This window comes from Caretta caretta, chromosome 6 (genome assembly GCF_965140235.1).
Source record: "Caretta caretta isolate rCarCar2 chromosome 6, rCarCar1.hap1, whole genome shotgun sequence".
Lineage (NCBI taxonomy): Eukaryota > Metazoa > Chordata > Testudines > Cheloniidae > Caretta > Caretta caretta.
In genome coordinates, this window is record NC_134211.1 from 82,940,649 (window position 1) to 82,966,605 (window position 25,957).

At 39.7% G+C, this 25,957-nt stretch overlaps 1 protein-coding gene and 1 long non-coding RNA gene across 3 annotated transcripts in view; one reads left to right on the forward strand and one right to left on the reverse strand.

Annotated features, from left to right (window-relative positions):
* AKAP6 (A-kinase anchoring protein 6) overlaps positions 1-25,957 on the forward strand; it is a 401,935-nt gene that overhangs the window by 278,987 nt on the left and 96,991 nt on the right. For both annotated transcript variants that reach the window (XM_048854030.2, XM_048854032.2), the window contains exons 8-9: positions 8,212-8,360; positions 19,037-19,157. In XM_048854030.2, coding sequence (XP_048709987.2) covers positions 8,212-8,360; positions 19,037-19,157 — 270 coding nt within the window. The remainder of the gene's footprint in view (positions 1-8,211; positions 8,361-19,036; positions 19,158-25,957) is intronic.
* The window catches only part of LOC142072555 (uncharacterized), a 38,150-nt gene continuing 27,967 nt past the window's right edge, over positions 15,775-25,957 (reverse strand). Inside the window, exon 3 of the long non-coding RNA XR_012668994.1 lies at positions 15,775-17,311. This is a non-coding gene — a long non-coding RNA (uncharacterized LOC142072555). The remainder of the gene's footprint in view (positions 17,312-25,957) is intronic.

The window sequence follows — 25,957 nt, forward strand, 5'->3', positions numbered from 1 at the left end:
ATTTTTGTTAAATATTGCCAATTTTTCACAGACATCAACCCCCATTTCACTCCCCGCCCCAAGCACAAGCAACTGCTGTGCTCCACTCCTGTAGCAGGGATCCAGGCAAACAGGACCAAAATATTCTTCCCAAAAAAACCCATTTTACATTCAATTTGTCAGTGAAGTTTGGGGTGATACCAAAGGATCTCCACGCTAACCCTCCTCAAAATTCTCAGTCTGGCCTTGTACACAGTGGTGTGTTTGTGGTGTACAGCAGTCTTTTATAATTGCTGGATGGGAAACAAAAAATTGTTTCATAGGCCAACCTAAACATATTAAAGTGGTTTAGTTGAGCTCGCCAGATCTGCTGAGAACTAAAACAAGTAATCATTGACTAGCTGGTAACAATGAAGCTACAGCGTCATAGAGTCATAGAATCATAGAATATCAGGGTTGGAAGGGACCTCAGGAGGTCATCCAGTCCAACCCCCTGCTCAAAGCAGGACCAATTCCCAACTAAATCATCCCAGACAGGGCTTTGTCAAGCCTGACCTTAAAAACTTCGAAGGAAGGAGATTCTACCACCTCCCTAGGTAACGCATTCCAGTGTTTCACCATCCCCCGAGTGAAAAAGTTTTTCCTAATATCCAACCTAAACCTCCCCCACTACAACTTGAGACCATTACGCCTCGTTCTGTCACCTGCTACCACTGAGAACAGTCTAGATCCATCCTCTTTGGAACCCCCTTTCAGGTAGTTGAAAGCAGCTATCAAATCCCTCCTCATTCTTCTCTTCCGCAGACTAAAGAATCCCAGTTCCCTCAGCCTCTGCTCATAACTCATGTGTTCCAGTCCCTAATCATTTTTGTTGCCCTCCGCTGGACTTTTCCCAATTTTTCCACATCCTTCTTGTAGTGTGGGGCCCAAAACTGGACACAGTACTCCAGATGAGGCCTCACCAATGTCGAATAGAGGGGAACGATCACGACCCTCAATCTGCTGGCAATGCCCCTATTTATATATCCCAAAATGCCATTGGCCTTCTTGGCATCAATGGCACTGTTGACTCATATCCAGCTTCTCGTCCACTGTAACCAGTAGGTTCTTTTCTGCTGAACTGCTGCCTAGCCATTCGGTCCCTAGTCTGCAGCAGTGCATGGGATTCTTCCATCCTAAGTGCAGGACTCTGCACTTGTCCTTGTTGAACCTCATCAGATTTCTTTTGGCCCAATCCTCTAATTTGTCTAGGTCCCTCTGTATCCTATCCCTGCCCTCCAGCGTATCGACCTCTTCTCCCAGTTTCGTGTCATCTGAAAACTTGCTGAGGGTGCAATCCACACCATCCTCCAGATCATTAATGAAGATATTGAACAAAACCGGCCCGAGGACCGACCCTTGGGGCACTCCACTTGATACCAGCTGCCAATTAGACATGGAGCCATTGATCACTACCTGTTGAGCCCAACAATCTAGCCAGCTTTCTATCCACCTTTATAGTCCATTCATCCAGCCCATACTTCTTTAACTTGCTGACAAGAATACTGTGGGAGACCGTGTCAAAAGCTTTGCTAAAGTCAAGGAACAACACGTCCACTGCTTTCCCCTCATCCACAGAGCCAGTTATCTTGTCATAGAAGGCAATTAGATTAGTCAGGCATGTCTTGCCCTTGGTGAATCCATGCTGACTGTTCCTGGTCACTTTCCTCTCCTCTAAGTGCTTCAGAATTGATTCCTTGAGGACCTGCTCCATGATTTTTCCAGGGACTGAGGTGAGGCTGACTGACCTGTAGTTCCCCGGATCCTTTCTTCCCTTTTTTAAAGATGGGTACTACATTAGCCTTTTTCAAGTCGTCCGGGACCTCCCCCAATCGCCATGAGTTTTCAAAGATAATGGCCGATAGCTCTGCAATCACATCCGCCAACTCCTTTAGCACTCTCGGATGCAGCACATCTGGTCCCATGGAATTGTGCTCGTCCAGCTTTTCTAAATAGTCCCGAACCACTTCTTTCTCCACAGAGGGCTGGTCACCTCCTCCGCATGCTGTGCTGCCCAGTGCAGTAGTCTGGGAGCTGACCTTGTTCGTGAAGACAGAGGGAAAAAAAGCATTGAGTACATTAGCTTTTTCCACATCCTCTGTCACTAGGTTGCCTCCCTCATTCAGTAAGGGGCCCACACTTTCCTTGACTTTCTTCTTGTTGCTAACATACCTGAAGAAACCCTTCTTGTTACTCTTAACATCTCTTGCTAGCTGCAACTCCAGGTGTGATTTGGCCTTCCTGATTTCACTCCTGCATGCCCGAGCAATATTTTTATACTCCTCCCTGGTCATTTGTCCAATCTTCCACTTCTTGTAAGCTTCTTTTTTGTGTTTAAGATCAGCAAGGATTTTACTGTTAAGCCAAGCTGGTCGCCTGCCATATTTACTATTCTTTCTACACATTGGGATGGTTTGTCCCTGTAACCTCAATAAGGATTCTTTAAAATACAGCCAGCATTCCTGGACTCCTTTCCCCCTCATGTTATTCTCCCAGGGGATCCTGCCCATCAGTTCCCTGAGGTTGTCAAAGTCTGCTTTTCTGAAGTCCAGGGTCCGTATTCTGCTGCTCTCCTTTCTTCCCTGTGTCAGGATACTGAACTCGACCATCTCATGGTCACTGCCGCCCAGGTTCTCATCCACTTTTCCTTCCCCTACTAATTCTTCCTGGTTTGTGAGCAGCAGGTCAAGAAGAGCTCTGCCCCTAGTTGGTTCCTCCAGCACTTGCACCAGGAAATTGTCCCCTACACTTTCCAAAAACTTCCTGCGTCATGCTGAAATGATACAAAACTATACCTGCATCACCTCCAAAAAAAAAATCTTACTTTTAAGAATAGACTGCAGCAGATTTACTCAGACTTCTGTGTTGTACTGCACATTTTCTGAACAGTGACTTTTTACTGAGGCTCCTGCAAATTATAGCTTTTTGAAACTTAAACTGATCAATAGCTACCTGCAGTCTTCAAAGCCGCTCTGGATTTGCAATGATACCAGTAGAACATGAACTGAAGAAACCTTTTAAGTACAACAGTGTGATAGTTTAATTCGTACACAAAAGAAATCAGAAGGATCCATCTGAAGCTCTGAGCTACCTGAGTTTGAGTTGCTGCAAATGTTTACAATAACTGAAGACAGCGCTGTCCTTAAAGATAATTGATTTATTGAGGGATCATATTTTCAAGGTAAAAAAATGGAACAGTCGTCTTGTAAGGAAGCAGGATTCAGTGGGTTTGGTTTTAGTGTAGATCATGGTGGTCAGCACAAGAAGTCTTGTGAGCTGGGGGGTTGTGGGGAAGAGAATAATGGATCCCTGTTCCTCTCTTATATTTTCTTTACCTTTTTCCTTCTCTTTTTTTCTTTTTCCCCATTTGGCTTCTACCCTTTCCCCCTTTTCCTTGCTTCAGTCTTCCTCTCCTTTCCTTTTCCATCCTGTGCTTTCATCCTCGTATTTCCTCTCTCAGCCACACTTGTTCATGTTCTCTCTCACTTCTACTCTCAGTAATTTGTCTCCTCCTCCCTTTTCCCATTATATTCCTCTCAATATATTCCTCTGAATATATTCCCCGGTAGTACCCTGCCACAATCCACTGCTCAACAAGTGAGATGGGGCAGGTAAATGGAATTGTAGTCACAAGCCGCCAGACTGGGTCTGTAGCCACCTACATGTGATAGCAGTGCAGCTGAGCTGCCTATAGACTCACTACATGCAATAATCTCTCAAGTCTTCACATAGATCTGATTTTGTGGGCTAGATCATCCCATTGCTTGGCAGTCCATAGGCTATTCATGATAAGTCCCTATTGCCTCTGTACTCGAGGGAATTAGTGTACTCTTAAAGGGATGGAGAGAGATGATTTTTATTAGACTTTTCTATGTGCCTTTAGAAATCATGCATGCATATGCCACCCACTTGCCTCAATGGGTCGGAGAACTTGATGGGACCAGTGGTGATGGGAGATATTCCCAGCAGCAAGGGAGGGAGACTCTCTAAGGGACATCAGGCAGCTCCTTCCCCTGGGAGTCTCTGGCACCCATTGGCTAGGTGGGGGAGGAGGGGTGCTGATTGGCTATCATTCCCCAGCTCCCAGGATTTACCTGGTGCAGGAGCCATGTAGAGCCCCTTACAGCTCCATTCTAGCAGCCCCACCCTACCCACCCTGAACTCAGAATGGGAATCTGGCCTGACAGATGCTGTGGATCTAGCCAATCGCTGGTTTGGGAATCAGGAAGGAATTTTTTCTCCCATGGACCAACTGGCAGAGGACCAGGGAGTTTTTTGGCTTTCGCACAGCACCTTCAAGCCACAGTGGGTTAAGTAGGAACATGCTTAGTACCTAACTGAGGTACTTGGTTAGAGCTGTTTATTCATTGCAACTTGCCATCTGTTTCCAGTGTGGTTAAGAGAATAAAATGAACAGTTCCCAGAGGTAAAAGACCTGCGACATTGCTGATGAGCCTTGGGCTCATGGTGTAGGGTGAGACCATGCTATAGGGTGGCCTTCCTGGGCTGAGATTAGATTTTGTAGCTTTCTTGGACCAAGATCAGACCCTGTGGCCCTTGCAGGCCGAGGGTCCCACTCTGCTGCAATCCTCTACCCACTCATGGCGGGGTGGGGGTGCTAAGACTCAGAGAGAGCTGAGTCCTGGAGGGGTAAACTGAGGATTACGGTTGTCAAGAGTCCCTTATTATTGAAGTACTGTGTTGGCAACGGGTTATATGGGTTATATGGTAAGGAGCCTTGTAACTCCTGCACTGGAACCAATTAAATGTCTGGAATAGGCAAGTATCAGTGATGGGCAGGTAACGCCATTCCTGTGTTAAAAGTTTAACAACATTTTCAGCCTTCCACTTAATTCCATGCATGTGTCTGTCCTCATTTTGTCATTGTGTCCACATCAGTTGACATTTTGTACAGAATGTATTAGTACGCTCAAAATGTACAGCTAAGAGAGGCTGTGTTACCTCTGTGTGTGTGTCTAACTTAGCTGTGTAGGAAAAAGTATACTGAAGGTGTAGGATGACTTGAGGGAGGACACTTTTGAACACTGTAAGCTGCAAAGCAATCAAGGGCGCCTGCAGTGCATTTTGTAAGGTGTGCAAGGGCCAATCCAAGAACTCTTAACAATTGCCTTCTCAGCTATGCAGCTTCTAAGATTGGAGTCTCCACATGCTAATGCCATATTTTTGCAAGTTAGCAGAACTTCAAAGCTGTGTAGCAAGTAGCTGCTTCTTTTTGTGTGTCCCCCCCATCTTTTTTTCTCTTAAGAGCTACAGAAAACTCTGTGGGAAAAATGTTACATGTGTGTATCTAAAATTTAAGGAAAATTTGTATGGCTATATTATATCATTTGAGAACTAGCATGTGTTCATATCATTAAAGACTCTCTCTTAATACATATGCAGAAGGTACCAGCTTTCAGGTTGCATGGAAAAATTTAATCATGGGCATTTCCTGACTTTTTTGAGTGCTTAATGTAGTTTTTTTGTATGGGTAATTTTTTTTTTAATTTGTGAAAACAAGAAAAATAATTATTCTGCTAAATTAAAAATGCATCTTAATTTGCAATTCCATCCTCAAAGCGAGCAAAATTGTTTTCTTTAAACTTTCCAAAAGAATTCACCTCTAGGCTGAAAACAATCATGGGAAATTTTATTTCATAAGGTAATTGTTTTGGAAAGTTATCAGCCACTCACAATAGGGGTTTAGAATGAAAGTGCCACCTCAACCATAACTAAAATAAAAACAGCTAATGAATAAGTGCTTTCTGGCAAGAATAAATGAAAACTGCAATGCCTGATGTGGACAGTGAAGAATACATAAAGGCATCAAAGTGAGTAAACATCAAATGAAAGATTATCCATGTGGGTGAGGAATCCACTCCAGAAAGAGACTGAACCTGGAACCTCAGTAACCCACAGAAGGAAACTATTTGTTAAGCTAAAGGGAACTCTGCTTTCTCTGTTATTGGTAGTCTTTTCTGAGATCCGTAAACAGCAGTCTGTTCCACGGATTCCTTTTTCTTCAGGGGTCTCATCAAACTGCTGACCAATCCCAACCTAGTTTATCTGATAAAACCAGATGAGATTAGGTATATTCAACCAGAATATTTTGATAATTTCACATACTCAGGTACTGCCTTTTCATTGGTAACTATACGTAACTTCCATAATTAATTAATCTTAGATTGTCTTTATACTTGTACAGTATATCTACTATCTTGTTATTTGAGTTTTAGATTGTTTTAAAATGTATAAATGGATACACAGATGACAAGTTGTTAAATTGAAGAGTGCTCTTGTGACAAGAAATGGGTGTTGAGCAGTGTTCAGCCTACATATGAGATCGAAGTTCTTTAGAGGATATATACAGCACACTATAAACTTGCTCAATGATACTAAACAAAAATCACTTAAGGACCGAAAGATTGTCAGAATCAAGTCAACCCTCTTCAAAAAAGATTGTACATCTGTGAACACTTGGACTACAGCACTTTAGTGCATGATGAAATCAGTAAGGAAAGTTATGTATTGTGCATACCGTTTATACATATTAATTAGTTTTTTAAATAAATTTCTTTCAAAATCAGTTTTCTTCAAAGAAGGCAAAATGGACAGTCCACATTCAGGACTACATACTCTTCAAGTATAATGCTTTAAAATAAAGCTTTATGTTTTACTTATTTGAGCACTGAAAAGCACTGGAAGTTTTTTTATGCTCCAGCTATTCAGATGATGGATGAATGGATTTTCTTAAGATTGTCCCAAAAAATCATATCTGGGTTAAACCCAAACATTAGAAGTTTCACTACAAGCAGTGATTTTTGGAGAAAAGCTATAAGCAACTGAAAAAGGAAGTTAAAATCTAAATGGCATTTCAAAATTAGCTATAATACGACTTGGTAGAAAATACATCAATGCTAAAACAAGTTATAAACAAGTTTCACATAATCCAGGTAACCACAAGATTATATAAGTGTCCAAAACTTCTTTCAAGCATATGTTGCTGGCACTCTTCTATTTTTTCTTCCCAGTCCAAACATGGCCCATAATATGCATCCTCATTCTGGGCTTTGGAAATTTTCCCTTTTTTAGCACTTTTATCTTGGCACTTTTTCTCTACATCACAAATGGCTGTTATCATAGATAGAAGGCACTGTTATCCTCTGAGCAGAGAGCAAACACTTCTCTTTCACTGCTGCTTGGAGTGTGAAAATCATTTCCAAACCAAGGTTTCCTCCATGCTAGTGCATTCATCTTGCTGCCCTACCAAGTGATTGACTCAGCATGCTATTACTAATAGGAATATGGAATTAAGTTACAAAGAGGTGACGTTTTTGAAGCTTATCAGAATTTGTTATGTCTGTGTTTTTATTTTAGTGCACCCTTACCAAAGGAAAACAACAGCATATTGGCCCCAAAGTGCTTTTGAACTTATCTTTCCCTCCGTTCTTCTCCCTGCTACCCAGGGGCAAACACAGCAAAAAACAAACTTTATTCCCATGTCATCTGGTGCTCTGACTTCCACAATTCAACTGATCACCACAGCTGCAATAAATAAAACGTCTGTTCAATAAGTTTTGATGCCAAAAATTATTCAACATTCTTTTGGCTAGGCACATAGACTGTTGGAAAACAGCACATCTAACTTATTGCCTCTTCCTTGCAATCAAGATTTCTAAGTAATCACTGGAAACTAGGTAGGGGAAAATAGAATGTGAACAATGCCAATCCCTTTGTTTTAATTTACAATTATTAATTTAACAAAACAATGGAAGTATAATTAAATCTGAAGCATCGTCAACTTGTTAGCAAGAGATGAAGATGAGCTTCTGAAATGTGCAAGAAGCTTTATTTTATATATTTATCTGGATTTTTTCAGAATGTGATATTTGTAATATCTCTTGCTTGCTCACACACATACAGGCATTTTTATTTAGCATCTTGTTGGATATACATCTCATGGGACATAAGGGCCATTCTTTGATAAGAACTTAAATGGTCCAGTTGTAACACTAGATAATATACTGTACTATGATCTGAATTATAGGACCAGCCTTATTAAGGAAGAAAGAAATTATGGTGTGATTATTCCTCTTGGTTAAATTGTTTGGTATAGTCCAAAAGTAGTCATTTTAAATGTATTCCTTCGGAATGAAAAAAAAAACGTGTTTTCCTCTTTTTTTCTTTCTCTAGGCTGAGGTTCAGCTATGCTATCTGGAAGCACAAAGAGATGCTGTTGAACAGATGTCCTTAAAGCTGTATAGTGAACAGTACAACAGTAGTAGCAAGCGAAAGGAAGAGTTTGCTGATATGTCAAAAGTTCACACAGTGGGAAGTAATGGGTAGGAAACTATTCTTTTTGTTGTTTTATTCTCTCTGATCTGTGCTTTTTTACATGGTCTTCTTTCTTACTGCTATGCTAGCCAGGATTTTTCCTCCTTAACCAAGAGACAAGGTAACATGCTATGTATATTTATTGTCCTATTAATTAATGCAAAAATTAATGAGTTCTGGATAATTTAATCTCCATGAATTGCTTCGCTCCTAGAGCTACCTAACTTTTTTGAATAGCCGCCCATTATCTACATGAGAAATTTTGCGTACCCTTAAACTTCAGCCTTTACTAAGCCTGTTATGTCATGCTTTATTTCTCTTTATTTCTTAATTTCTTCTGATGCTTTCAGATTTCCTACTATGTTTTTTCCAAAGACTTCCATGACATGTCAGTATCTTTTTATAACAAACTTCCTTAGAGACCATTTTACTAGATCCTTGGTAGGTGAATGGGAAGCCTTTCATTTCTGGTTTAAATATGGCCCAGTTCAGTACTGACTGAAAGCTATAAGTACTAGAACTGGATAGGAAATATTTGCTTGAACATTGTTTCATCCAAAATTGCTGATTAGTCAAAACCAGAACTTTGAGTGAAAATATAGCTGTTTTGACAGGAAGGTTTCTCAGGTCCAGAATGGAATTTTTGGTCAAAATGATACCAAGCAAGTATCCAGAATAGTTTGGTGATTAGGGCCCTGTGAGGTTCAATTCCCTGCCTTTCCACATCCTGGGTGAGTTCCCTAACCACTGGAATGTCAGGGCAGTTGTTCTGACTCTGGGACAATCAATATTTACAAAAAGAAAAGGAGTACTTGTGGCACCTTAGCGACTAACCAATTTATTTGAGCATGAGCTTTCGTGAGCCATATGGAGTGGAAATCTATCAACTGCATGAAAAAACTTGTACAGATACAGACAGACATCATCTTCCTTTCCAAATGCAAACAGATGGACATCGTACCAAAAGGACTGAAGGTAAAAAATCCATTACAATCTACATACCACACAGACTATGCTGACAGCTTGTGCCACACGCTCTCAAAGAAACTGCGGAATCACCTGATCAACATCCTCTACAGCAAACAGGGAAAGATTAAGAATGAGCTCTCAAAAATGAATACTCTCATAAAAAACCAACCTTCCACACAAACATCCTCGTGGCTGGATTTTACTAAAACTAGACAAGCAATTTACAACGCACACTTTGCTTCTCTACAAAAGAAAAAGGACACTAAACTTTCTAAACTACTACATGCTACAAGGGGCCACAGCGATGGTTCCCTCAACCCACCCAGCAATATTGTTAACCTATCCAACTATACTCTCAGCCCAGCAGAAGCAGCTGTCCTATCTCGGGGCCTCTCCTTCTGCCCCTCCACCCCCACGAACATGATACAGTTCTGTGGTGACCTAGAATCCTATTTTCGACGTCTCCGACTCAAGGAATATTTCCAAAATACCTCTGAACAACATACTAATCCACAGATGCCTCCCTACCAACACTACAAAAAGAAGGATTCTAGGTGGACTCCTCCTGAAGGTCGAAACAGCAGACTGGACTTCTACATAGAATGCTTCCGCCAACATGCACGGGCTGAAATTGTGGAAAAGCAGCATCACTTGCCCCATAACCTCAGCTGTGCGGAACACAATGCCATCCACAGCCTCAGAAACAACTCTGACATCATAATCAAAAAGGCTGACAAAGGAGGTGCTGTTGTCATCATGAATAGGTAGGAATATGAACAAGAGGCTGCTTGGGAGCTCTCCAACACCACTTTCTACAAGCCATTACCCTATGATCCCACTGAGAGTTACCAAAAGCAACTACAGCATTTGCTCAAGAAACTTCCTGAAAAAGCACAAGATCAAATCCGCACAGACACACCTCTGGAACCCCGACCTGGGATATTCTATCTACTACCCAAGATCCATAAACCTGGAAATCCTGGGCGCCCCATCATCTCAGGCATTGGCACCCTGACAGCAGGATTGTCTGGCTATGTAGACTCCCTCCTCAGGCCCTACGCTACCAGCACTCCCAGCTACCTTCGAGACACCACTGACTTCCTGAGGAAACTTCAATCCATCGGCGATCTTCCTGATAACACCATCCTGGCCACTATGGATGTAGAAGCCCTCTACACCAACATTCCACACAAAGATGGACTACAAGCCGTCAAGAACACTATCCCCGATAATGTCACGGCTAACCTGGTGGCTGAACTTTGTGACTTTGTCCTTACCCATAACTATTTCACATTTGGGGACAATGTATACCTTCAGATCAGCGGCACTGCTATGGGTACCCGCATGGCCCCACAGTATGCCAACATTTTTATGGCTGATTTAGAACAACGCTTCCTCAGCTCTCATCCCCTAAAGCCCCTACTCTACTTGTGCTATATTGATGACATCTTCATCATCTGGACCCATGGAAAAGAAACCCTTGAGGAATTCCACCATGATTTCAACAATTTCCATCCCACCATCAACCTCAGCCTGGTCCAGTCCACACAAGAGATCCACTTCCTGGACACTACAGTGCTAATAAACAATGGTCACATAAACACCACCCTATACCAGAAACCTACTGACCGCTATTCCTACCTACATGCCTCCAGCTTTCACCCTGACCACACCACACGATCCATCGTCCACAGCCAAGCTCTACGGTACAACCGCATTTGCTCCAACCCCTCAGACAGAGACAAACACCTACAAGATCTCTATCAAGCTTTCTTACAACTACAATACCCACCTGCGGAAGTGAAGAAACAGATTGATAGAGCCAGAAGAGTTCCCAGAAGTCACCTACTACAGGACAGGCCTAACAAAGAAAATAACAGAACGCCACTAGCCGTCACCTTCAGCCCCCAACTAAAACCCCTCCAACGCATTATTAAGGATCTACAACCTATCCTGAAGGATGACCCAACACTCTCACAAATCTTGGGAGACAGGCCAGTCCTTGCCTACAGACAGCCCCGCAACCTGAAGCAAATACTCACCAACAACCACATACCGCACAACAGAACCACTAGCCCAGGAACCTATCCTTGCAACAAAGCCCGTTGCCAACTGTGCCCACATATCTATTCAGTGGACACCATCACAGGGCCTAATAACATCAGCCACACTATCAGAGGCTCGTTCACCTGCACATCCACCAATGTGATATATGCCATCATGTGCCAGCAATGCCCCTCTGCCATTTACATTGGTCAAACTGGACAGTCTCTACGTAAAAGAATAAATGGACACAAATCAGATGTCAAGAATTATAACATTCATAAACCAGTCGGAGAACACTTCAATCTCTCTGGTCACGCAATCACCGACATGAAGGTCACTATCTTACAACAAAAAAACTTCAAATCCAGACTCCAGCGAGAAACTGCTGAATTGGAATTCATTTGCAAATTGGATACTATTAATTTAGGCTTCAATAGAGACTGGGAGTGGCTAAGTCATTATGCAAGGTAGCCTATTTCCCCTTGCTTTTTCCTACCCCCCTCCCCCAGACGTTCTGGTTAAACTTGGATTTAAACTTGGAGAGTGGTCAGTTTGGATGAGCTATTGCCAGCAGGAGAGTGAGTTTATGTGTGTGTGTGTTCCCCCGGAGCGGGGGGGGGGGTGAGAAAGCCTGGATCTGTGCTGGAAATGACCCACCTTGATTACCATGCACATTGTAGGGAGAGTGGTCACTTTGGATGAGCTATAACCAGCAGGAGAGTGAGTTTGTGTGTGTATGGGGGTGGGGGGGGTGAGAAAACCTGGATTTATGCTGGAAATGGCCCACCTTGATTATCATGCACTTTGTAGGGAGAGTGGTCACTTTGGATAAGCTATTACCAGCAGGAGATTGAGTTTGTGTGTGTGGTTTTTGGAGAGGGGTGAGGGGGTGAGAGAACCTGGATTTGTGCAGGAAATGGCCCACCTTGATTATCATACACATTGTGAAGAGAGTGGTCACTTTGGATGGGCTATTACCAGCAGGAGAGTGAGTTTGTGTGGGGGGGGGGGGGCAGAGGATGAGAAAACCTGGATTTGTGCTGGAAATGGCCCAACTTAATGATCACTTTAGATAAGCTATTACCAGCAGGAGAGTGAGTTTGTGTGTGTATGGGGGTGGGGGGTGAGAAAACCTGGATTTGAGCTGGAAATGGCCCACCTTGATTATCATGCACATTGTAGGGAGAGTGGTCACTTTTGATAAGCTATTACCAGCAGGAGAGTGAGTTTGTGTGTGTGGTTTTTTGGAGGGGGGGTGAGGGAGTGAGAGAACCTGGATTTGTGCTGGAAATGACCCACCTTGATTATCATACACATTGTGAAGAGAGTGGTCACTTTGGATGGGCTATTACCAGCAGGAGAGTGAGTTTGTGGGGGGGTGGGGCGGAGGGTGAGAAAACCTGGATTTGTGCTGGAAATGGCCCAACTTGATGATCACTTTAGATAAGCTATGACCAGCAGGACAGTGGGGTGGGAGGGGGTATTGTTTCATGGTCTCTGTTTGTATATAATGTCTACTGCAGTTTCCACGGTATGCATGCGATGAAGTGAGCTGTAGCTCACGAAAGCTCATGCTCAAATAAATTGGTTAGTCTCTAAGGTGCCACAAGTACTCCTTTTCTTTTTGCAAAGACAGACTAACACAGCTGTTACTCTGAAACCAATCAATATTTAGTTATTTATACAAACTAGAACAGCGCCAACAGGAAAGATTGGGAGAGACCACCCTGAATTAGGCACATGAAGGATTTGAACTTGGGTTTCCCTTTTCCCAGTTGGCTGCACTGACCAGCAGACTATTCTACTACAGGCACACACTCTGTCTCTCCTTTTGGTTTTTCATGAAAATTCAAAAGGTCTCAGTTTCATCCCAAATGGTATCTATTTGGGAAAACTATTTCCCAACCAGCTCTAATAATTACTTTAACTGTTGTCTGTTGAGATTTCTGTGTCTAATGAGTTTGTCATCTGTCTGATTCCATGCCAATAATCTCTTCTCCAGCAGTTCCCACTGTAGATATATCTTCCACATTTACAAAGTTTGCATCGTCACTCATTCCTACTATAGACAGTCCCCCTTGAACAGGCTCCATAAGGACTTGTTTCAAACTTCCACTGATGCCAATGGAAAAATGCCCTAGCTCTATCCCCATGATCTGAATATTTCCCTCCCCTGTAGTGATGTCTAGATCCATAGCTGATCTACCTACTGCAAACACTCTGGCCACAATCCATGGTGCATAGCTTTGTCAGGGCTAACTTTCAAAGGGTGATGCAACATGTCTCTAATTTATGGGCATTCCTATGGTGCTCCTAAACATAGTACCTTATCATAGTATCAATGGCAAGCACTGCACATGTAAAAGACAAAATTGTACATATAAATGACAGCATTTTAGATGTTTAACCTCTTGCTTAACATCCATAAGTCAGCTATTTAGCAATTAAGATAGGAATTTTCAAAGGGGCCTACAGAACAAAGGACGCCAGTCTTCATTGACTTCCATATCAATGGGCTGTGGAGTGTCTAACTCTCTCAGGCCCCTTTGAAAATCTAACCCATGAGGTCTGCCCACATTTGATTGCAACTACAAGATTAGGAGCTGTTTTTTAATATTTGGCCCTCAGTGCGCACATATCCAAATTTTGTGCTTCCTATTGATACTATGATAAGGTACCATGTCGAGGAGTAACATGGGAATGCCCATATATTGGAGACTTGATGCATGGCCTTTGGAGCCTGTTCAGGGGAGAATGCCTACAGTGGGAACAAGGTAAGAATGAGGACTTGGTGAATGGGGGAGATATATCTACAGTGGGAATAGATCAGAAGTGATTAGGTGCAGGGAAGAGATGGTTAAAGTGGAACCAATAAGGTAGTATCTGCAAATTGGAAAGTCTCTGAGGTGGGAATACAAGGGATTGGGGAATGTCTGCAGAACAGGGATAGTTACAATGAAAATGAGGAGTGATCAGTTAATGTCTGCATAGGAATGGCTATGGAGGGAATGAAAGAGAAACGAATGGGGATCTGCTGCAGAAGAACAATGGCCACCGTGAGTGTGGGAAGAGTTCAAGAGGAGTAGTAGGGACCAGCTGCAAAATGTTGATACTTACATGGGTTCAGATTCTGAACACCCTCAGAGTTGGTGGCGTGATATCAGAGTTTTAGTTCGGACTCATGTTTACCGTGTTCAGCAAACTATTGCACATGTCTCAGGACCATTTCTTGCAGCCCTTTGGCAGTAATCATTAGACGGTAGGACTGCAGGATCAGGCGTTGAGTGCATTGACTGAACATTATGGAATGCTCCAGATATGCACAGAATTGAAAGCAATGTTATTTTTTAAAGCTGTTATGGTCAGAAATTTGATTTCTTCTATAATACTTCAATAGCATGCTTATGGAAAGGAGATCCAACAGATGACTCAAAACTCGAAAGAATTTTTTATCTGGTTGGATTTTTTTTTTTTTTTGGCAGGCATACTACTATGCTTACAGTACTTCTAAATGCCATGTGAGCTATGCCATCAAAGAAATAATACAATCTGGAGGTATGTGTTAAACATGAAAAAAATGGCTGATGGAAATAGCTCCACATTCTTTTTTATTTATTAATGGCACAGACAAGCTGGTTTTCTCATAAGAAAGGTGCTCATGAATTTTCATTCAAAATAATAAATTGATGTCCATACTTTAAGAAATATGTTTAGGGTTCAAGGGATAAGCCATGCAATTCTGCATATCTTATTTCCTGTTTGCCAAGCTAAAATATACCTTAATGTCATTACAAACACTGTGTTGCTAACATGACTTTAGTCTATTAACCATAAAACTATGTTGAGGAAGTTTTAGTTATTCGTTCTTTAACACTCCTTGTTGCATTCCTCTTGGAAACCTTTGGATACCTTTTATTGGATGAATATTTTGGACCAGAAACACTTGCTCTACATTTTTTAAAGTAATCAGTGGACTTGGTTAATGCACCAAAATCAAGTCATTTTTGTAATTCCTGCATCTAACAGATATACAGTATTTCAGAAGCTGAGCTTCTCTTGATTCTGCCTCAGGCAATGTGAAAAATTACCTGCTGCACATAGAAAAAATGGATTCTGAATATAAAAGGAATATTCAACCTAACAGAAACGTTGACAGCTATATTTTAATCTTAACCTGTCACAAAACCTAAATTTGTCCTATTTTGTTAAATTCTGTTATCTTATACATTTTTATCAAATTAATAATAGCTTATACATTTTTAAAAAATTGAATATCTTTAAAAGCAATGTTTTTTTTAACAATTCATAGTTACGTCAAACCATATTTTTGACAATTCAAAACCAGACTTCATAATAATTAAACATAGGATTGCATAGCAAAATTTAGACCTTGGTCCAGATCTGGAATTTGAAGCCCCCAGTGTGCGAGATATGTTTGGATTAGAATTTTAATTCTGCTCATTAAATTAAAATTCTGATCCATTTATGGGTTTTGATTCTGAAATATCCATGCCATACCTACTCTGCCAAATGAGTGGAGTGTTTGGATCCAGATTTTGGTTCAACCCATCACTAATTCTTGGGCTAGTTTCTCAGCTGATGAAAACTGAGAAGACCTTGGAAGCCAGTAGAGCCATATCAATGTACACCATCTGAAAATCTGGCCCCTTGCCTGATAAATTATACATCTTTAATAATCCGCATTCTACCCTGTCATTTTTTATGAGCTGGGATAATTTTTTGAGGAGACATAGTGTCAAAAAATTGAGTATTGAAGATACAGAATGGTTAGGCAGCTCTCTGAGGTTTAGGTAAGGATTCTATTTCACTGCATTCTGAATACCATGGACTTTATTCATGAAGATTATAGTTTTATATTAGTGTGACGGGCTGCCCCACCCCCTTTCTGGATGCCACCTGATGTACTGGGGTACCACTGAGCCCACCTACTCCACCAGTCTGGGTTCCCTTACACTATCTTGCTGAGCCAGGCCTTCAAGCTTCTCCCACATTCATACAGGTAGGGACACACCCAGCTGCAGAAAGACACAGACACTGAAATCAGCACTGTATGGGAAGGCTTCAACTAAGGAATTGCCCAGCACTCAAGTGCACACCCCCTCTAGAGTGTAAACCCAAAATTGTATCGTCTTGTGCTGCACAGAGAACTGTACAACATAAACTCATGATAGTCGCTCCCTCCCTCAATGTGGAGGAAGATATACACAGCTTTTTGCCTCCACCCCGGTTATGAATTCCACGGTTGTGGTTTTAGAGAAAACAAAAACACGTTTGTTAACTACAAAAGATAGATTTTAAGTGATTAAAAGGGATAGCAAACAGATCTAAGCAGATTACCCAGCAAATAAAACAAAAATGCAATATAAGCTTAGATACTAAAGAAACTGGTTACAAATAGTAATTTCTCACCCTAAATGTTGTTTTAGGCAGATTGCAGAGTCTCTTGAAGGCAAACTGCTCTTGCTTGCAGCTTAAAACTCCAGATATTTCTTTCACAGGCCAGACACCTTCCCAGCCTGGGCTCAGTCCTTCTCCCCCACTTTGTCTTTGTTTCTTTGATGTTTCCAGCAGTTATTCTGGGCAGGGATTCAGTAAAGAACCAACCCTGATTATGTCCCTCACCTGCCTTAAATAGGCTTTACATATGGCAGGAATCCCTTTTTTTCCCCAGGGTGGTTCCTCCCCCCTCAGTGGAAAAATACTGGTATTTTATCATGGAGCCCAGTACCAGGTGACTTAATCACATGACCCTGCAGTGTCAAAACAGTCATGAATCAGAGGTTGTTTGTAGCATCCCAGGAAAGCATTCTCAGGAAGGTGGGAGATTAGCATGTTCTCCCTAATAGTCCATTGACTGGTCCCCAGCTAGCCAGCCAGATTGATTGCATTCTCTGTGGTGGGCATTCCCCAGGTGCAAACACTTCTGTAAAATACAGAAGTACAGTGTAGTACAGACGTATAGTCAATATTCCTAACTTTAGATACCAAAATGATACGTGCATACAAATAGGATAATCATATTCAGCAAATCATAACCTTTCCATTGAGATCTCACATGCCTTATCTTGTACAAAACATATCATAGTTATGCTGTAATCATATTGTAACAATATTTCTATGAAGAATATGGGGTGTTGTGTCACAATAAGCTTAAAAATAAAGGTCCATCAAACACCTCATGAGAGGTTACAAATGCCCTCAAATTCTAATGAAACTATTGTTCTTCAACCACAATAACTTGATTGTTCATGCCTGCTCTTCTTTATAATAGCACCATTGCTTACCTTTCCAAGACAGGAACTATAACCTCATAAATTATTAAGAGTATGCTAAATGTAGTGGTTTGATCTAAAGAGATAATGCAGAATCAACACTTGTGCATTACACAATACTTTCTTAGTTGTCTTGGTGGAAGTAATATTACAGAGGACTAAATGCTTCCTCCGCCCTTCCTTCCTTCCTCTCAAAAGAGGGTGTTTCACAACACATTACTATGTCTACATACATTCAAAATCACCTTAGATATGGTACACTCATTAATGGTAATTCAAACTACAGTAGCGTATACTACTGTATTTTTGGTATTATTATTTCTCTTGTTCCTTTGTTGCAGGAATTCTCACTTTATAACATTAATGAAAAAAATGTAAAAAACTAGATAAAGTTTTTAAATATCTGAAAAAATTAGCCTTGGTAAGCAATATTAAATTCAGGGGCAGGAACACACACGGTCATATACTAATTTGACCTACAATGATGTTTTTTTCTTCATTTCTATTAATAAGCTTTTCATCAGTTACAGATTGACAAGTCTTGAGGATTCCTTTTAAGGGGTATTTTTTTTTGACAATTTTGCAGTTTTTCCATGTATACCTTCTTTCTCATATCACAGTGTTTTAGAAGAATCTATGCTTTACTTACTCACTAGGTTTTCAATAGAGAATCACATTAATCCTTTTAAGCTCCTTATTCTAATGATTTATTTTGTTGAAAACCATAGTGATCCTCCTTTGAATTTTAATGATTGCTGGCTATTCAAAGATTCATTGTTTTGACTTCCTGTCCTTACCTTTGTTTCTTACATGTCTGTAGGGAACACCTGTCTAATACTGTATCTGGCCTTAGTTCTCACTGGCTCACCATATTCACTCAAGCCTATCCTAAAGCGTTAAGTTGAAATGCTAGCTATTCATCCATGAAAATAAATGTAGGATATATATTTGCAGAGATAGGCAGATAGACAGCAGAAGGATGGCTAAATGGATTGAGTCATTTTTCTGTGAAAGTAATATTTTTGGTATGAATAATAGTATATCATGATCATTGTAGAGAAGCTTGTTAAATATAATGTTAGCACTTTAAAAACCATTAGGCAACATTATCTAAGGGTTTTTTATTTCTACATTTTTGCAGCAAGTACAGTATGCTTACAGTTGTCAGAATCTAGCATCACTTGCCAAATTTAGGTCATGTCACTGGTTTAAATTGGATTTCAATTTTCATTTGCGTCCACTCTCTATAAATACAGACTGTCTCTTTAGAAATATAACTTGGAATATCATGAGTCTTCAAGAATATATTATTCTAATACACGATTTTAACAACTAGACTGTATTTATGCATAATACATTTTGTTCCTTATCTACAGCCTTTTGGACTTTGATTCAGAATACCAGGAGCTCTGGGATTGGCTGATTGACATGGAATCTATAGTGATGGACAGCCATGACCTGATGATGTCAGAGGAGCAGCAGCAGCATCTTTACAAGGTTAGAGCTACCGTTACTGCCTTTACCTAGCTATAGAAGATCTGATTAGCTTGACAAGTCTTTCTCTCACAGGATATCGCTACGTTCATTGTATGTATCATGGTGTCTATTAGAATTCCCTTCCCTGTCCCCAACCTCATTTCCATCCCCTGTGCACTGACAGGCTGCACCGACATCATAATTGCAAGAAAGTTCCCTTTATCACATTCTATTTGGTGTAATTCTATAGAAGGACAAAGATTTGTCTTCAAGATGAATAGAAATAAATGAAACTGCATTAATAAATAGACTGAAACAAAATGAAGAAAAAATGAAATGGTTACATTTAACAAAATGTGTTTTGATTGGAGCTTTTAGATGGATTTTTATCCACTTTTCAGACCTCTTCAGGGAAGGGAGAAGTTTGCTTTGATTTTGGTTTACTGCTGCTGGGATACAGGACTCTTCCAATTTAATTTTTATATGTTATACATAAAGCAGACATTGTCATGTTAAGTCAATACACTTGCTTGTGATTTAAGCAAAATGATTTTGAACTCGCATATTGATTGGGGGCCTTTTGTCAAATAAATATATACTGTTTCCCTTTTTTGCCATTGCTGTCTTAGTCCAGATTTTTTTATCAGTTCTTCTTTTTAATGGATAATTTTAATAGTCCCCCAAAATATAGATTTCATCTTAAAACTGTTTCAGGCTTGACTCAGTGTCTGAGAAACTGTATTCAAGGGGCATGATGGGTGTTGGGGAAAGGAGGGGGAGGTTTTCCACAGAAATATCAGGCTGCAGTAAATCTTCCTCATTTAGGCAATTTTTATTGGAGTAATTCTGACAGTTGTCATCCTTGAATTGCTTTGAGCATATGGCGTATTTCAAAGAGCAGATTGTGAATCATAAAAGATAAAATTAATAACTAACTATAGAATCAGCAATAGTATAATGACAAGAAACAACTACCCTCTAGCTTTTTTTTTATTTCTTATAGAATAAATGGTACATTCAAGGTCAAATAGAAGTTGTTTTCTTTCTTCTATGGTTACATGATTTGATAATTTATTAAATATAATTTATATTTTCTTGCTTTGAATTTATAATTTGTAGATGCTCTTCATGCATTATATTCTATCTAAGGTTGGTCCTTTTATTTGAAAGGACCTAAACAGAGAATTATGAAATAGGTTATAAAATACCTTCACATGCAGAAAATATTGTTTGAGCTCTAACGTATTAAAAGTCACAAGTAAGTTAAGTTTAATGGCCTCACTTTCTCTCTTTGTCAGTCATTTGTTAATATTAAAAGAAAACTAAATACATAATTTCACAAACACATAATTTCTAGATAGGCTCAGAGTTTCCTAGATTTTAAGGCCAAAAGGTTTCAGAGTAACAGCCGTGTTAGTCTTTATTCGCAAAAAGAAAAGGAGTACTTGTGGCACCTTAGAGACTAACCAATTTATTTGAGCATAAGCTTTCGTGAGCTACAGCTTACTTCATCGGATGCAAACTGTGGAAAATACAGAAGACGTTTTTATACACACAAACCATGAAAAAATGGGTGTTTATCACTACAAAAGGTTTTCTCTCCCCTCACTCTACTCTCCTGCTGGTAATAGCTTATCTAAAGTGATCATTCTCCTTACAATGTGTATGATAATCAAGGTGGGCCATTTCCAGCACAAATCCAGGGTTTAACAAGAACGTCTGAGGAACAGGGGATGGGGGAATAAACAAGGGGAAATAGATTACTTTTTATAATGACTCAACCATTCCCAGTCTCTATTCAAGCCTAAGTTAATTGTATCCAATTTGCAAATTAATTCCAATTCAGCAGTCTCTCGTTGGAGTCTGTTTTCGAAGTTTTTTGTTGAAGGGTAGTCACTTTGAGATCAGAAATCGAGTGACCAGAGAGATTGAAGTGTTCTCCGACTGGTTTTTGAATGTTATAATTCTTGACATCTGATTTGTGTCCATTTATTCTTTTACGTAGAGACTATCCAGTTTGCCCAATGTACATGGCAGAGGGGCATTGCTGGCACATGATAGCATATATCACATTGGTGGATGTGCAGGTGAACGAGCCTTTGATAGTGTGGCTGATGTTACTCAAATAAATTGGTTAGTCTCTAAGGTGCCACAAGTACTCCTTTTCTTAAGGCCAAAAGGGACCATCTGTTCTGACTTCCTGTATATGACATGCCCTTAAATTCTATACATTTACCCCTTTATTGAGCCCAATAACTTGTGTTTGGCTGACACATATTTGCCAGAACGGCATCCAGTCTTGATCTGAAGATATCAAGATATGGAGAATCCACACTTTCCCTTGTTTGTTTGTTCCACTTGCTAATCACCCTCACTGTTAAAAATGTGAGGATTAGAATAAATAGTGTGTTACAAGTCAGGATTGAAATGCTTAGGCACTGTATATTCATACAGGGCAATTTCCAAAGTGCTTTGCTCTATGCCTTAATGTAGCCATTATTTTCAGTTTTACATTCAAGAATTCAAAAAATTCAAATATTTTTTTTAAAAAACAACAAAAATGGGCTGGAATCACAAGAAGCACCCCGCGGCACTATTCTATGCACCCTTTAGAAATGTTTTTTATCTTGATGTATTCAAAATGCAGCCATAAAGGTATAAATGGTAATGTATATAATGGGAGATAGTGGTTAGTGGGGTAATGGGAGGGATAAAAGAGGACAGGGACTTACTCAGAGGTTTGCAGTGCAGTATGGTGACAAAAATGGCCAACACAACTTTAGGCCGCACATACAAAAATATTTTATCACAGAAAGGGAGATAATATTCCCTGGATTTAATGGAGCCCTGAGTTATGCTGGCTTCTTCTGGTACAATGCTCCTGGGATTCGAAAGTTCAGACAGAGGAGAGTTGTCAAGTCTATAGCTCCCACATACCTGCAAGGCCTACAGTGAATGAGCACAGGTTCCAAACGGGGTTCAGCACTTTCTCTCTGAAGTCTCCACAGGTGCTTGCAGAGCCCCAGCATACAGAATATATTATTCTAGTACACTTACAGTTCTTCCACTGCAAAACCATAAACGGTGTGGGTGCCCACACACTGCTTGGCAAAAGGACAGAATAGGTGAATGAACAGGGCTTTTTTATCTCTAATTTCTATGATTTTAGTAACCAGGATACATCATGCCCCTAACAACACTCAGCATTTATATTTCTAAAACCCAGCATAGCTAACCTACCCTACAGTCAATAACGAAATGCTCTTAATTGTGACACTCTACCTATTTGAAAGATCTGACTCAGAGTCGTTGGTGGTCTGCCTAGCAGTCACAACCATGTGGTATCAACACTGTCTATATTTTATACTAAACATGGGAGTAATTCTACTCTGTGGGGGGAAGAAAATCTGAAAAGAAATGCAGGCAGCTGAGTAATCAAAACTGTTGAATGACGGAGGATGTTATGAAAACATAGGCCTTATTTTAGGTATTCTTTATCAACTGCAGCTTCAAATATGAACTTGTTAATTGCACTTTCTGCTTTTTGGTGGATTCTCCTAAACCCTCAGATCCCCTCCTCCCAGCTATTGAGCTGACAAGTAATTGTACCTCTGAGCCAGCTCAGCAAGCCTTCTCTGCCAGTGAACCTGCTGTGGTATCACTATTACCAACAGTAATCATTGCCCCTAAGGAGTCTATGAATGGAAAGGAGGTGTGATAAAACAGGTAAATCAGGAGGGGAAAGCATGCATTAAAGCAGCATAACATAATATATAAATGCTAAAATTGCATGTGGGAAAATTAAATTGCATTTTCCCAGTTTTAGACTCTTTCCCCAGTACTATATTTTCAGATTTCATATAAATTTAAGCCAATTCCTTCTGCTTAATTTTGCATTTAAATATACGAGGAGGCTCTCAGTTCTTATTAGAAATTCTGTTTGCCCTTCTTTAAATATATTTTATTTTTTCTATAAATATAAACAGGAGTGCATAGTGCAGCTGGTATTTTTTTTAAACTCTAAGTATGTATGATATACACGAACAGTATTGTTGGTTCTCCTTCATTTTATTTTCCTATGTTTGAGCACAACTTTTAAAGAGAATTATTCTTCCTCCTGCAGCCCTCTCCCAGGGATATAAGAGACAATTCACTCAATTTTCATTTTCAATTTTTAAAAAGTAACAACCATGATTTTGAAATTTGACTAATATATGTTACAGATGCAAACACAGAATGAGTGGTTTACAGCTTGCTAGTCTATAATTGAAATTAACTTATAGGGAACATCTTTGTATATAGCGCTCACGTTGACTTCAGGTGGATTTGCATGCAGAAGGTTTGCAGAATCAGGTCCACAGAGTTTAAACTCTGCTAATGAATCGTTCAGTGGGACCTCGAGTATGGATTTTATCTCTATACCTTGAATGTTCAAAAATGAAGCAAATCAGTGTTTATTAGAGCTCTGGAGATTAGAAATGAATGTACGAGACACAAAGTTAATGATAATTCCTACATTTCCCCCAGAAGATTAATTGTAAAACTTAATTGTGTGTTAGATTAAAACACCATTTAAATAAGTAAGATATGATTGTTAAAATTGTTAGCATGTAGAGAATAAAATTAAATAAACATTTTTAAAAACTCAAAATAAAAACACCAGGATGTCCTTTAATATTTGGATGTATGATTACAAAACTATTTAAGATGCTTGAAATACATACTGCATAAGTAATCTCTTGAATTATCAAGTGTTCAGGAAAGATGAACTCTATAGTGAATAGAAAAAAATTGGTACAGCAGTTGGAAAGATTTAGAAGAAAATCTGTCAATGTGGCTTTTGAACAGGTTAAATACTGAAGTATCCTATCAAAGGGAAGAAGTTCACTCTCTTAAATAACATTAAAATGCACATCAAGTGTTATGGACCTCTAAAGAAAAACTGAAAAAACCTTTCCAGCAGTTTTTGTTTCCCTAATGGAAGCTGTGGTTCTTCTGAAGGTGCAGTTCATTTTCTCCTCTGGGTGTGCTGCTGCTCCATTGTGCTATTCACTCTAGCTCTGTGTGCTGTGGCCCTGAGTGGTTCAAACAAACCGTGGTGAAAGTTTCCCTCATTTGCATCACTTCTAGACAGCCCTGTCCTACTCTTTGCTGACAGGAAATCACTGTCTTTGTCACCTTTTTTCAGTGATCTCCTTTTGGCAGAGATTGGCCATGTGACCAGGATTAATCACAACAACAGTTCTGGCTCAGAACTCAATGACATGTTTTCCTCAGCACTTCAATAACAGTGGAGAGGAGTCAGTAGGAAATGACTACATTAATTTCAGAGTGAAAAGATAATTAACACTTAAGGATTAATGCTATAACCTATGAAGTTATTATTCAAATTAAACCTAATTTATTGTAAACTTGCACACACAAAAATCAACCCTCCCTCCTTAATGCAACTGTTACAAATAAACTTAGAGTAGTCCTGGATTTAAAAAGAACAAACGATATTTCAAATAGTAACATGAATAAACTAAAACTTAAAATATTTGAAACCAGAGGCTGAAGTACGTAAAGTGCTTACTTAGATGATATGAATAGGATACTGGCAAACAAAAGCAGCAGTGTGCTCCTAGAATGCTGTGCTTAAAGGAGTTTCCTTGGCAACAGAAATGCAGTTCCAAAAGTAGACAGAACTTTCCTCAGAAAACATACTATTAATAACAACCTTCCGGAACAACTTGGAACAATTTGACTACTTGGCAATAATAATGCCAAGTGTTCTGCGAATTAATCTAACACATAACAGTTATATGTTTCTCTTGCCCATAATTCTCCTGAATCTCAGGCCTGAGTTCTGTTCACTTTGAGGATATAAATGTGAGAAACAGTTCTAAATGTTACTAAAGAGAAAGAAAGCTGAAATACCAGTAGCCTGCAAGGATCAATTAACGTGCTCTGTATCTTTTTAACTTGTAAAACAGAGTAGTTCAACTGGATTACTTTATTCCATTTAAAACAAGGACTATATACCTACTGAAGTCACACTTTAGTTGTCTTTATTTCAACCAAATTACTGCGGTAAAAAAAAATATATTACAAGGTAAACTGCCTGAAAAGTATTATATTTGGACTATATCCTGTGGAGACTGATCCTAGAGCCAAATTCTGCAAGATGCTGAGAGCTTCCTGTTAGTCTAGTAATCTATCTTCTTATATGAGACCACTAACAGTCAGTAGGAGTTGAGAGTACTCACCAGTTCTCAGGAATCTCTCAGCATGTTGCAAGATTAGACCCTTTCTGGACAGAAACTATAAATGTGCTATGCATGCAGTATTTTTAAATACATCATCATTTCTATGTCAGCCAAGAGAATAAACTAATTTCAAATCTGCCTTGCCAATAGGCATCAGTAGAATTCTTCTAAAGGCCATAAGCTTACTAGACAGGAAAGGTAGAGTACTACCTTGACCTTTTCTGAATCCTTGGATCTAAAGGTTAAAAGTAATCAATATATCTCGTTGTGCAGCTTGGTAATAAGTAATAACCATCATGTTAAAATCTAAATGATTGCAGATAGCACTTAAGTATGTTGACCCATTCGGGAGCCTTTTTAATTGCAATAAGGATAGTCATTATAGTTTGCTAATAAACTTTTAGGCTAAATTGCAAGAAGTGCAGCCTTTAGCTTTTTGAAATATGACTTTTACTTTAATGCTGATAAAAATTGAGTGTTCCAAGGTGAAAGCTTTGATTTTTATCTGTAGAGATTTATATATTCCTTTCTCATGTCTGTTCAAAAATTACAGAAAGATTATACTGTTAAATA